General features: G+C 45.2%; 2 protein-coding genes across 3 annotated transcripts in view; one reads left to right on the top strand and one right to left on the bottom strand.

Annotated features, from left to right (window-relative positions):
- The window catches only part of LOC128346393 (uncharacterized), a 231,906-nt gene that overhangs the window by 79,377 nt on the left and 138,608 nt on the right, over window positions 1-13,921 (top strand). The gene's annotated exons all lie outside the window — the stretch shown is intronic.
- Window positions 10,118-13,423, bottom strand: ENAM (enamelin). Its single transcript, XM_053293093.1, has one exon. It carries the CDS (start codon window positions 13,367-13,369, stop codon window positions 10,118-10,120), a length of 3,252 nt encoding a protein of 1,083 aa, XP_053149068.1. The 5' UTR covers window positions 13,370-13,423.

Here is a 13,921-nt window from a genome sequence, read left to right as displayed (position 1 = left end):
TATTGTCGCAGAATATAGGCTGTTCCCAGTAAAGCTGCTTTTTGTAATTGGCTGATGGTGATTTCTGTGGCCCCTATGGTGTTGAGGTGCTCTTCAAGGTCTTTTGGAACTGCACCCAGGGCGCCAATTACCACTGGGATTATTTGGGTCTTTTTCTGCCACAGCCTTTCAATTTCAATTTGTAGATCTTTGTATTTGGTGATTTTTTCTATTTCTTTTTCTTCTATTCTGCTATCCCCTGGTATTGCTGTGTCGATTATTTTGACTTGTTTTTCTTTCTTCTCGACTACAGTTATATCTGGTGTATTGTGTGGCAGATGTTTGTCTGTTTGTAGTTGGAAGTCCCATAATATTTTTACATCTTCATTTTCTTCAACTTTTTCAATTTTATGGTCCCACCAGTGTTTGGCTATAGGTAGCTTGTATTTTTTGCAGATGTTCCAGTGTATCATCCCTGCTACTTATTATCATTATCATTATCATTATCATCATTATTATTATGTCAACCAGTGAAAAAGCATCTGTATGCCTGTTCCTTATTAAAACTAGTGAAATGCTGCTCATTAAGTTGGCAAGGGGAGTGTGGCGACACTGAGTAACTCAGTGGGGAAGCAGTTTTACAGCCCGTTTACTGTGACCTAGAAAATGGAGCCAGCTCCTATTTGCTTATTCTCACACCTTAATCTCATTTTGCTCACAGCTGATGTAGTGTAATGGCTAGCAGACTGAGCTACAAATCAGGAAGTTCCTGGACTGAGAATCTTGCCTCTGCCATGAACTGACTAGGTGGCCTTAGGCAAGCCACTCCCTCTTAGCCTCAATTCTCCAGCTGTAGTTTGGGGGTAATAATACTTATCTTATAGGGTTGCCAGAAGGCTTGTGACAAGATAATATTTAGGAAAGGCTTCGAACACTAAAAAGTACTTTGCACATGCTAAGCATTATTATTATCATCGTGTGTGTGTGTGTGTGTGTGTGTGTGTGTGTGTATAAATTCTCTAAGGGGTACCCTTGGCTAATCCCATGTGTGGCAGCTTTCATGAGAGTTCGTGAGCAGAAGCACCTGACTGGCCAGTGGGGATTCCATATATGCAGATAGGAAGGAGCAGCCTGTGAGAGCAGAAGCACCATGGTAATTGGGCAGTGGGGATTCCATATACAGATAGGGAGGAGGAGCCTGTGGCACCATGGTGATTGGGCAGTGGGGATTCCATATGCAGATAGGGAGGAGGAGCCTGTGATGGTTAAGGTCAGTTGGAATGCAACTGTTACTGGTCAGAAGATGTGCTTGATTGTAGAGAGGAATCTCTATATACAAAAGGATAGTGGTCAGGGGTCTGCAAAGAGAGGGGTCGTGAGGGAGGAAAGAGACCCTTCAGGAGAAGGAGGCTGCCATTGTGTGAATTAGATGAGGAAACAAGATGAGGAAGATCTGTTAACTCAGGAAGGGGGAGTGGGAAAGAGAGAAAGAAAGAAAAAAGAAGGGAGGGGAAGAAAGAGGAGAGGAAGAGTGAGTGGAGGAGAGAGAAAGAGAGAAAAAGAAGGAAGAGGAAAAGGAGAAATAAGGAAGGGCGAGAGATGGGCCTGAGCCTGTCCGTGGCCTGAGGGGAACAACTGGTGATGCGGCAGCGGTGGCAGCAAGGAAGAGCCCAGCCAACCACTGCTGCTGTTTGAGGCTACCAAGGCCATTGGCAGAGAGAGGCCGGCAGGCAAGGGACAAGCCCAGGCCTGTCAACGGCCTAAGGGGAACAAGCAGCCATGGCGGTGGAGGCAGCAAGGAAGGGCTTGGTCAACCTCTGCTGCTGCTGCTGCTTCTGTGGGGAGAAGCAGGAGCGGGGTTCAGTTGAAGAGGTCTCTGGGGATAGGGGGCTGCAGCTTGGCCAATAGGTGTCAGCAATGCTGCAGCCATGACCAAGTGGGGTGAGGAGGATGTAGTAAAGGTATGGAGGAGTGGGGGGAAAGGGGTGAGGGGGGTGGAAGCAACTGGATGGAGGAGGAGGAGGAGGAGGAGGAGGAGGAGTGCAGCTCAGGTGAGGGTGGAGAGATCTCTGAGGTGAGGGGGCTGTGGCAAGCGGTGAGGGGAGCAAACCAGTACCAGCTTGCAGATGCTCTGCATGGGTTCATTCTCATCATCATCATCATTCATCTGCATAATGCTGCTCTGGGTTTCATTATGTTGGTGTGATGCTAGAGTGCAATGGAATCCTGGCAACTGGCTTTTACATATATTAGCAATAGCAATAGTAATAGCACTTACATTTATATACCGCTCTATAGCCGAAGCTCTCTAAGCGGTTTACAATGATTTAGCATATTGCCCCCCAACATTCTGGGTACCCAACATTCTGGGTACAACATTCTGGGTATTGATGGTCTGGGGTCAATAAGTATGAATGGCCCTTGTGACACCATGGCTTTTAGGAATAACACAAGATATGATTTGTGGAAGACCTACAAACTCAGCTTTTATGTTCAGAAGAAATATCCGTTCTTTCGCAGTTGTGGATAGACGTTTTCATCTTTGCCGGCAAATGTTTGCTGAAGACTCAGACCTTGAAGAGGGCCTTTTATCATTTAAAACTGATACACTCCACCTCAGCCTTATCAAGACGAAAGGGATTTAGAAGCCATCAGTGAGGTCTTTGTGTGGATCTGTCATGTGCTCTGCGGAGGGTTGCCTTTGAAATGTGATTGGAAATTCTAGCTGCTATGGAATGTGAGGGCTTTTCTTTCCACGGCAAGCAGAAAGAGCAGGTGCGGACTATACTTTCTCAACTGCACAGGCTGCTGGTTCGCTTCTGGGCACAATTCAAGGTGCTGGTGTTTACCTTCAAAGCCCTTAATTGCTTAGGCCAACCTGAGGCTGTCCAGCTGGGGTTGGGTTACAATTGATCTACAACTGATTGTGGCTGGAGATGATGAAAGTTGTAATCAAACAATAGCTGGAGTGCCTCAAGTTGGCCACTTCTGCCTTAGGCTCTACATACCTTAGAGCAGGGGTTTCCAACCTTGGACCACCAGATGTGGTTGGACTAGAACTCCCATCATTCCCAGCCACATTGACCCTCTGGGGCCAACCTTTGGGGACTCAAGCTTGGTAATCCCTGCCTCAGAGAACACACCACTGTGTCCCACTTCTCCATTCATTTTGGTCAGCCAAGAAGGCCTGCTTAAAGTTCCCATGGTTAGCTAAGTCAGTGAAGCTGTGAGGAGGGATGTGGTCTCCTTTGTAGTAGTCCAAACATTTTTGAACACTGTACCTCAAGAAGTCCATTGAGACCATTTTTATCCAGGAAAGCATTTGTGTTTCATCAAAGGTTTGGTACAGGGGCATAGCTATAATTGAACAGGAGGAGGAACAAATGTCCATGGGCCCCTGAGGGAGAGGGGCTCCACCAGCTGAGTGACAGCTCAGCTCTTTGCTCTCCTCCTCCTGCCACTCTCAAGAAGACGGTGGGGAGCAGTGGGTAAGGTGGGGGCTCATTTTCACTTTTTGTCCCAGGTCCACGTCACCCTTGCAACACACCAGGTTTGCAGCACTGTTGTAGCACTGTTTTTATGTACTCATTACTTGACTAGTTTTACATATTTTGTATAGCTACTTTTAATGGTTTTCCAGGAAGATGGAATTATTATTATTATTATTATTAATTCAATTTCTATACCACCCTTCCAAAAATGGCTCAGGGTGGTTTACACAGAGAAATAATAAATAAAGAAGATGGATGGATCCCTGTCCCCAAAGGACTCACATTCTAAAAGAAACATAAGATAGACACCAGCAACAGTCACTGGAGGTACTGCGCTGGGGGTGGATAGGGCTAGTTACTCTCCCCCTGCTTAATAAAGAGAATCACCACATTAAAAGGTGCCTCTTGCCCAGTTAGCAGGTAAAATTTAAAAACATGCAGGTGAATCAATCAATGAGATGAGACGGGTTCACTGTACAGAGCTGCATTGAGTCACATGATGTATGGATCAGAGTGGCCCTAAATATTTCTGCTCCTATGTAAAAGTAAGGGGAAATCCAAGGTCCTTTTTGTGTGTGAAATAATGCAGTTCTACAATAGCAAGAGTCTTGGTGGATCAGACTCCTAATCATGATGTCCCCTTATGCTTATTTTTATTCTCTCTCTCTCTCTCATTTTTTATTTAACCATGTCTGGCTGCCAGTGATTCTGCACATAGTGAAAAATAGCCTCACCAAAAGCCATTTGGATTGGAACGGATGATGTTCTCAGGGGCTGGGGCGGGTGTGTGTGTGTGGATGCCAGTGACATTAAAACTGATTTTGTTTCAAAATGGTAATGTCTGGAGTCACAGCACAAGTGAGCCACTGCTCTGATAAATGCATTTAATTATGAAAAGTACAAATTGCATCTAGAGACACAGTGTGACATGCTCAGATGATAGGCAGGGCTGGATATACTTCTCAGCGGCCAATTTCAAACAGCTCTGTTGTTCATTTGTCTAGGCAATTTTAATCTCTATACAAATTTGTGCATAAAACGCTGTGCCGTGTCTGCCTTCTGCATTCATGCATCTAGTTGTGTGAATATGGTTTCTTCTCAACTAACCCTCCTATAGCTTTGGAGTGACTTTGAGCCCTTACCTGAGCCCTTTGTACTCCAGGTAGTCTTGTAAAATGTAATTGATCTGTGGTGTTTCAGTTCCACCGTGTGTGTGTGTGTGTGTGTGTGTGTGTGTGTGTGTGTGTGTGTGGTGTGCAGAGATGGGCAGTATCAAAAATACATGTATTTTAAAATACATCTTTTCAAAAGGTTTGTATTTTGTATCTAAAATATTTTTCAGAACAGTATTTTTTATTTTGTCTCTAAAATACATTTGTTCAGATATTTATTTTCCAAAACCAAAATACATCAGCCAATCATTCCTTTGCTTTTTTGCTTCAGAAGCTGTCTTTTTATTGCAAGCAAGCAGCCCATTGGCTGCCTAGCATCCTTGTACATGTGCTCTGTTCCTCCTCGTCTGCCCCCTGAAATTTGAGTAGCTTTACTCTGCCAGGCCTGGTCAGCTAGATAAGTTTGAAAATTGAAGGGCGGCGGGGAGAGACTGTTGCTGGGAGTGAGGGTGGTAGGAACATAGGAAGCTGCCATCTATTGATCTAGACCATAGGTCCATCTAGCTCAGTATTGTCTACACAGACTGGCAGCAGCTTCTCCAAGGTTGCAGGCAGGAATCTCTCTCAGCCTATCTTGGAGAAGCCAGGGAGGGAACTTGGAACCTAGATGCTCCTCCCAGAGCAGCTCCATCCCCTGAGGGGAATATCTTACAGTGCTTGCACATCAAGTCTCCCATTCATATACAGCCAGGGCAGACCCTACTTAGCTAAGGGGACAAGTCATGCTTGCTACCACAAGACCAGCTCTCCTCTGCCTGGTAGGATTTGGACAAACATACAAAAAAAGAAACTGGGCATTGTGGGGGTTTTGGTGGTTTTTTTAAAAAATTATTGATCTGTTTGAGTGTTAGAAATCTGTTGAAAGCAATAACAAAATATGATTATTCAGAATTTAAGCCTCCCTCCTAAATTATTTTAACATGTCCCCAAACATATTTCCGTATACACTAACTAGAAATTTGTCTGAATCACATGGTAGCTGGGCAATTTGAGTCCTAAGGATCTAACTAAAATGTTCCCGTGAGTAAAATGGAAAATGGGGTGAGGTTGATGGGAATGGAGAAACATAGCAAAAAGAAACAGGGCATTATGTCATTGTTTTGGACACGGGCATAAACTTCGTGGGGGCAGCAGGGTTCAAGCCCCCTCTGGCTTTCCTGGGGGGAGGCAATCCTCGCCCCACTAAGGGGCGTAGCAAGGTTGGAGTGGGCCCAGAGACAAGATTTTAAAATGCCCCCCCACCCCACTGAAGCTCAGCTCATGAAGTAAAGAAATCTTAAATGAGGCTGAATAGTGGTATTAAGCAAAAAGTATTAAGCAAAGAGCCCCTGGTGGTGCAGTGGTAAAACTGCTGCCCTGTAACCAGAAGGTTACAAGATCGATCCTGACCAGGGGCTCAAGGTTGACTCAGCCTTCCATCCTTCTGAGGTCGGTAAAATGAGTACCCAGAATGTTGGGGGCAATATGCTAAATCATTGTAAACCGCTTAGAGAGCTCCGGCTATAAAGCGGTATATAAATGTAAGTGCTATTGCTATTGCTATATATACACCTATGTGCCGCAACAGAACATCATCCTAAATTATTTTTTAAAAGGTTTTGTAAATAGTGGACGATGCAAGTCATTTAATGTTACTAGAGAAAGACATGCTGTTCTGGTAGCTCCAGGTCTTAACACTCACATCCATTTCGGAGGATGAATATAACTGAAGGAAGCCCGGGCAGGTGCATGGCTGGGGGAGTCAGTTATGTGACTTGCCTCTGGGAGGCCCCCCAAGGCAGTGGGCCCCCAGACAACTGTCTCCCATTGCCCTATTATAGTTACGCCCCTGCCCCCACTGCCAGGTTTCATCAGCAAGCTCACATGCTCGAGTTCATTAGTCCATTGAACAATCCAATAAGTCCTGTGTTGTCTTTGTAGCAGCACAGCAAGTTCTTAGGAGGCACGGCTGCCGTTCAAACACCAAGCAGTTCAAAGGCTCAAACGTGTGTGTGTGTGTGTGTGTGTGTGTAACTTTAAGCGCGGGGGGTGCACTTACCCCTCCCTCTGCTTTCCCCCCACTGGTACTCCGTTAGTAAAGGCTCTGTTGAGGCGGCAGCATACCTCCCTGCCGCCCCGTTCCCTATTTGGCCGGAAGTACCAGGAACTTCCTGGTACTTCCTGCACATGTACCAGGCACTTCCCTGGTCGCCTGAGATTTTTACCTGGGCTTTTACCTGGGTTAAAAGCCATGAGTGCACCCTTTACCCCAGGTCTGGGCTTGTGTGTATGCTCACAAGAGAATCCCCCAATGCTCCCACAGTGCGTTTTGGGATTCCTGAAGTCTGGGATACGTTTTCCTGGCCTCCAGTGATCTGCGCTGCCGCTGCTGGGAGCAGTGCAGATCATGTGAGCACATGATGGCGTGCTGAAGAGGAGCTGGTTGATCATTGGGGTTGGGGGGGGGGTAGGTTCATTCCTGCCTTACTCCCCACCCGTCTCATTGTCATGTGCGTGATCTTAATGTCTCTGAAGTGCTTTGGACTATATACTGAAAACAAATCATGGTGTGATAAAATCAATCATAGCTGAGGTGCTTTGGATCCCACCTGCCATCTTACCTTGGTTTTGTTTCTTCTGTAACTGTGAGCAGAGTTCCAGTTGCACTAGAGGAAGAAAACCTCCCAGCATTTCCTAGAAGAAGACAATGATTGGCATCCAGAGCAACCACTGGGGGATGCAGCGGAGAGGCTGCTCTTAAATGAGCCAGTGTTGCTGAGAAGCAAAGCACTTGTGGAGGGATGGGGGAGCAATTTTAAATGCTCTCCCCTCCCCCCATAAGTGCTCTTTCTCTTCCAAAACTATGTTCCTGAAGGTTTGCACAGCCCTCAGGGACCCCCTTCTCCATGGCATCTCTCAATGGTTGCTCTGGCTGTCAGCTGCTATATGAGTAGCCAGTGGAGTCCTGCCACATTATTGCATTAGATCTCTACTTAACAAGGCCTTCATATAGCAGGGGAATCCTGCTGAATGATCAAGGGCTTAAAGTGAAATTTCATTGACAAAGACAAAGAATCAGCATGGAAGGCAACTTGTTTCATCATTCGCTAGATCAAACATCATCTTAATGACTATTGTGCTCACGACAAAGTTCCTTTAAAATGGAATTCTGCAATGCAAAAAAATAAGTGGAAGAATAGCACCAGTATGCCAGCAAAAGAGAAGAGAAAACCCAAGGTCTTTATTAAGATGTTCAAAAGTGCCAAATGCGTTTTGAGCATACACTGTTCTTTTGAGGCAACTGCAAAGATAAATGACACAAGATTATCCAATGTTCCATGAAACCTGCCACATTCCAAAGTTACAATGCAATTATAAAAATTAGAACTGCTGTGCTTGGAATGTATTAGGCACTTCTGAATATTTTAATAAAGACAGGGGTTTTTTTGCACTTTGTGTTTTTTCTTCTTTTTTTGCTGGCATATTTGTGCTATTCCTCCTGCTCTCCCCTTCTTCCCCTCCTTCTCTTCTGCTGGCTCACCAGCTTCACATTGAGCATTTGGAGATTTGACCTGGTGTGAGTTGATCTGTCTTAGTATTACAAAACCCCTTGTGCAGATGGTATGGTTTTGCTGTATATGATTTCATATTTGCCGCATTAGTTCAGAAGATAAAGTTACTGTCATTTTTTAAATTCACTATTGTAATTATATATGTTCTGTTGTGTGGAGTATTATTTTTTCACATATTATTTATTCAGGGCTTCCCTTTTTGCAGTTCCTTTAGCATTGTTCTGACAACTGAAAGAGGGGGGAAGTGTGGTGTAATTACACACAGGCTATGTTCCTAAGCCATAGGCTTAGGATCAGCACTTAGCATCTGTTGCAAGGACGAGGCACCCAAATGGGGAGCCCCTTTGACCTACCTTAACAGGCGAGGGGTGCGATCATATTGTTGCCCCCCGGGCTACAAAATTGGACTCAGCAATTTGGAGCATAGTAAACTCTGTACACACCACTGACAGGATCTCTCCAGACAGGGCCATTTCATGTGACTCCAATTGTGCACAGTCTTGCAAGAATCTATGTACAACATTTTAAGGATGGCAGTGGAGCTTTCATTTAATTTTCCACTCATGCACACACATGGTTTCTGTTAACTAAAAGGAATGTTGATGTAATCATTCACATGATCTCATATATGTAAAGAAAAATTGCACTGAGTTTCAGGGTGCACACTGGAATGAAGAAATGTGTTTACCCTTACACTTCTCACTGAAATCGCCTCTCTGATTGGATGGCTATTGTGTGCAAGATTGAAGTCCTAATCACAGGCCATCTTATACGTGCTCAGGGTCCTTCTGGAGGGCAGACAGGATCATTATCCCTATCTACCCAATATCCTTTCTAACACTGGCACTTTCTTTGTTGCATTACTTCAGCATCTTACATGTTGCTTGACTTTAAAGGAATACTGTACTAAAATTGGCTGTCTCAAAGATTATCTTACAACGTATCATCAATGTAAATATGAAGAATGCTGTTCTCCTTGGAAGCTTTCAAGAGCACGTACTTTCACGAGAACATTAAAACGTGCCAGTTTTGAATTCTAAACGTTTTGTTTTAAAGTCTAACCATTTAATTGGCATCCTCTGTTAGAAGAGACAGAGCACAACAGAAAAAATAAAATGCATCACACAGATTTGAGGGGAGGGAAACTGTCCATAATGAATGCATTTTAATGCCCAAATGTTTTGGGGAAGTGGGGGGTACATTTGTTTCGAAGTAGTTGCCTGTGCCTCATCAAAGGAAAAGCTATGCAAAACTTTCCACAGTGTCAATGGTGCTGCTGTTTGTGAAAGCATTACAGAGTCGCTTGCTGTGTACAGTGAGGAAGCAGAAAAACTTGAATGCACATAATATATTGTCTTCATGAAGCATTAGCAGACAATTTCACCCATGGAATCTATACATCCGCTCAAACTACTTACACCATTGACATCTGATCTAAGATAGATTGGCCTCATTTTCTTTCTCAAGTTTTTTTCTTTCTTTGCTGATGATGGTCAAGGAAGAAGGTGGGGTGTAGTGGAGGGGGAAAGCCATGCTCAACAGTGGCAGGGAAAGGAGAGATCAAAACTGGCATTGCTGCTGTTGGCCACTTGCATGCCAGCAGCCAAAGATAAAGCCCTGGCTCAGCTTTATGAGAAGAGTAGAAAGCCAGAAAGGGAGACAGAGAGAGAGAGGAAGCAAAACAGAAGAATGATATGCAAAAATAGAAGTATGCCCCATTCTAAAGGTGTGTCCCTGCTTGAAAACTTGAAGACCACTGGCTTTTGCTACAAATATGCACAAACCATTGATACATTTCTGGTGCTATTTTTAATTTGTCATTACACAATTGTGTAGCTTGCCTTTAATTGCAACCTTGTTCTGAAGGGACGTCTCTTCATCGTTTTTTAGAATACTACCCATTTTCCTAAGCTGAAATTGAGTGTCATTTGTTTTGGAGTAGTAAACAATCTGGTGTCCTTGCATTTGGCTGATCTGCCAAATCTTCTCCTGGCAAATTGGATTCCAGTAGTTTTTCTTCTACATCATGAGGTGGTTGAGTGTTAGAGATCGGCTGTGGTTCAGGTGGCTTTCCACCTGGCTTTCCAGTGGGCATTGGATTATCTGCATAAAGTAGATTGTAATGTTTGTCACCAGATGGAGCTCCAGTGCTGGATAAGTATTTTAACTGACTCCCAAAGCATGGACTCCTCTTGAACCCAAATGTGGCATATTGTTCTTTCCTATTGTCTTCACTACCAAGGGCTGCACTTTTCATCCCTTCTGGTGGTAGAATTTTTTCAGGAACAAGCTTTATAGGAGCTGCCCTTTCAAACTCTCTTTGGAATGAATCTGTCTCTGTATTTTGTGCAAGTATATTGTGCCTATCCCCTCTGACGCAAGGAGCATTTCTTGTTGAGGGCAGTCCAGCTTCATGGTTGGCCTCATATTCATTCAGTTGGCCTAGGTGTGATTTGGGGCATGGTGGGCCTGCTACTTCCTCTCCAAATGAACCCAGAGTTTCTCTTTGATTAGGCATTTCTCTCTCAGCCTTCAGTGAAGTGTTCTTGTGATTAGGCTGAATGTCAGCTGGGTATGGGACTTGCCTGGTGTGCTTTGAATGGCTGCTCTCTGGATATGCTAAGCTTCCTCTTTGCTCCCATGAAGCCAGCCTGATCTGAGGAGCACTTCTCAATGGTGCCAATATGTTTTGTCTTGGCACTGTGGAGTCACCTGCGCAGCACAAATCACTGAGAGTCAGGCATGGAGGGATTGTTCTGAGCTCTCTTCGGTAGTCATCTGGATATCCCAATATGTCCGAATAATGTTGTCTTTCTGCAGCATCAACACTGGAAATGTGTGCCCTTTCATGCATGATTCCCCCTGTGTCTTTGGCATGTGTTGGGTTTTTTCTGAAGTCTGTGGAATAGGTATTAAAGTAGGGTGTGATTTCTTTCTGAGCAGATGGGCCCACCATTTGGGGACCCCAAGTGTCTCTTTCAGGATATTGTGATCCTCCTTGAAGAAGAGTGGTGGTGCTTTGTAGCGGAGAGTTGGACCCTTGGCTCTGCATATTCCTCTCTCTGTGTCCAATCATGTTGTTCACACGGTGAGGGAAACTTTCTGCTTGTCCCAAGGGTTCTTTTGCACCATACACTGGAGAATGTTCTTCTGGGGCCCATTGATTAATTTCTTCATATTGTACATTGCCTCTTTGATTTGCTGGATTTGCTGTGGGATACTTTGGATATGCATTGTGCTGAGGTGGATTGTATGGAGGATTTCTATACTGTCTGTCAAGATCAAGCATGTGCTTTTCAGTAGTCCATGGATTTTGCCTGGGAGAGTGTTCCTGCTGGAAAAATGGATCCGTTCTGTGGTAGGAGTTTCTTTGCATCTGATTTGAGGGCAACATTGGAGAGTATGGCTGACTTTCCCTTTGGCCTGCTGGGCCTAGTGTGGGAGAGTTTTCTCTGCCTTCCCATGCACCAGGATAAAAAGAATGGTCATGTTGGAGATAGGAATTCTTTTCAGAGTAGGGCACATGTCCCTTTGGACCAAAAGAATTTGATGAATACATTGCGTTATATCTTGGATCTTCTTGGAAGACCTGTGAGTCCTCCGGCTTATTCCACATCCGGTTTTGTGGTGGGTCCTCCGGCTTATTCCACATCCGGTTTTGTGGTGGGTCCTCCGGCTTATTCCACATCCGGTTTTGTGGTGGGTCCTCCGGCTTATTCCACATCCGGTTTTGTGGTGGGTCCTCCGGCTTATTCCACATCCGGTTTTGTGGTGGGTCCTCCGGCTTATTCCACATCCGGTTTTGTGGTGGGTCCTCCGGCTTATTCCACATCCGGTTTTGTGGTGGGTCCTCCGGCTTATTCCACATCCGGTTTTGTGGTGGGTCCTCCGGCTTATTCCACATCCGGTTTTGTGGTGGGTCCTCCGGCTTATTCCACATCCGGTTTTGTGGTGGGTCCTCCGGCTTATTCCACATCCGGTTTTGTGGTGGGTCCTCCGGCTTATTCCACATCCGGTTTTGTGGTGGGTCCTCCGGCTTATTCCACATCCGGTTTTGTGGTGGGTCCTCCGGCTTATTCCACATCCAGTTTTGTGGTGGGTCCTCCGGCTTATTCCACATCCGGTTTTGTGGTGGGTCCTCCGGCTTATTCCACATATGGTTTTGTCGTGGGTCCTCCGGCTTATTCCACATATGGTTTTGTGGTAAATCCTCCAGCTTATTCCACATATGGGTCTGCAGTGGTGGAAGCTGTTCTCTTTCATAATCTGAAGGATTAAATGTCTGCTCCTTCCAACCATATGGCCGGGTTTCTGTCTCAGATGGGGTTGTCTTTGTGGCAGAAAATACTCCATGATGGGAAAGTGGGCTTGACTGGTGCTTTCCAGAAGGCTGGAACTGGTCTGTGTCTTCTCTTCTGTTATAGACATTCTCTCCTTGTCCTAATATATTAAACTGTGAATCCAGCGAATGACCTTCAGGTGGGGAATTATTTAGACCACTATCTCTGTAGACTGGATCATTATTCCATTGGCTTTGTGGATCAGAATTAGTAAATTGCACTTTTCCTCTTTGATCTGGCGGGGCTCTCCCAGGGTAATAAGGTTGTTCTTGTTGCCCATAAGGGTTAAGTCTAGTATTGATTGAGGGGTGGTTGCTATTTGTATTCTGGAGAGGGCCTCTGTGATTGGAATTATCTCCATAACCTAAGCGATATGTTGGGTTTTCAGGTTGTCCAGAAGGATTCCCTCTAGAAGTCAGAGTTTTGTGCCTTATATCTCCCATAGCCTGAGGGGATTTATATACATGTAAACCATGCCCTATGGATTGTTGATTACCTGAAGGGAAGCTTTGAATGTCATTGACATTTGGAGAATTGACTTTGTAATTTGATTGATTGATGCCACTCTGTGCTGTTCCATCACTTCCTGAGACATGGACAGTAGGAGAAGGTGTTGGAATCCCATTTCCACTAAGCAATCTGCTTTCAGGTCCTGGAGAATTGGCCCCATTACCTGTTGCACTGAGTCCAGAAATTGAAACATTCCCTCCTTGGCCAGGTACATTGGAAGTGGTTGAATTTGTGTCAGGGGCTGTTGCATTGGTTGCAGGATCAGCTGCTGGGCTCTCTTTGGGGGCTTCTTTTTCTTTGGGTTTCTCAAAGTCTTGTTCAAACATCTCTTCAGAGTAGTAGGGAGGCCTACCTCCCAGTCCATGGAAGCCATATCCAAAATAGGGGCCCTACAATATATTTCAGAGAATTTAATAATGTTCAGTGATCATAATTGAATTTTTACCAGTCATAATGTTCTTTTAATAATAAGGTTCTCTGCTATTCATTTGATGCAGCTTTTAAATGTTAGTAATTTTCATGAGACCTCAATGCCCCAGTAGAATACAAAGGCCTGACCAGTAGTGGCCAGTGTGGGTGCTGCTGGGGGGCGGGGCGGCGAGAGGCACCATCAACTGTAAATTAGTTGGTTCTTGCTTCAGCTACCACCATACCTGAAAGCTGCTCTGAGCAGCAGCACGGCACCTAGCACCTCCTGCAGCAGGGGATCAGCTTCACCACTCACCTGGCCTCTGTACATGCATGGAGGCCATTGGCTGGCCACGTAAATGGTCTCCAGCAGGTGAGTGGCAGAGCTGATCCCCTGCCGAGGAGGTGCTGGGTGCTGCTGCTCCAAGCAGCTTTCGGGTGCAGTGGTAGTGGAGGCCAGCACCTACTAA

Source organism: Hemicordylus capensis, chromosome 2 (assembly GCF_027244095.1).
Source record: "Hemicordylus capensis ecotype Gifberg chromosome 2, rHemCap1.1.pri, whole genome shotgun sequence".
NCBI lineage: Eukaryota > Metazoa > Chordata > Lepidosauria > Squamata > Cordylidae > Hemicordylus > Hemicordylus capensis.
The sequence above is the reverse complement of the archived record's forward strand: the minus strand, read 5'-3'. Positions and strand labels throughout refer to the sequence as shown.

Bases quoted from the DNA above. Each gene is read 5' to 3' on its own strand.
- ENAM (XM_053293093.1), bottom strand. From the start codon at position 13,369: ATGTTTGAACAAGACTTTGAGAAACCCAAAGAAAAAGAAGCCCCCAAA.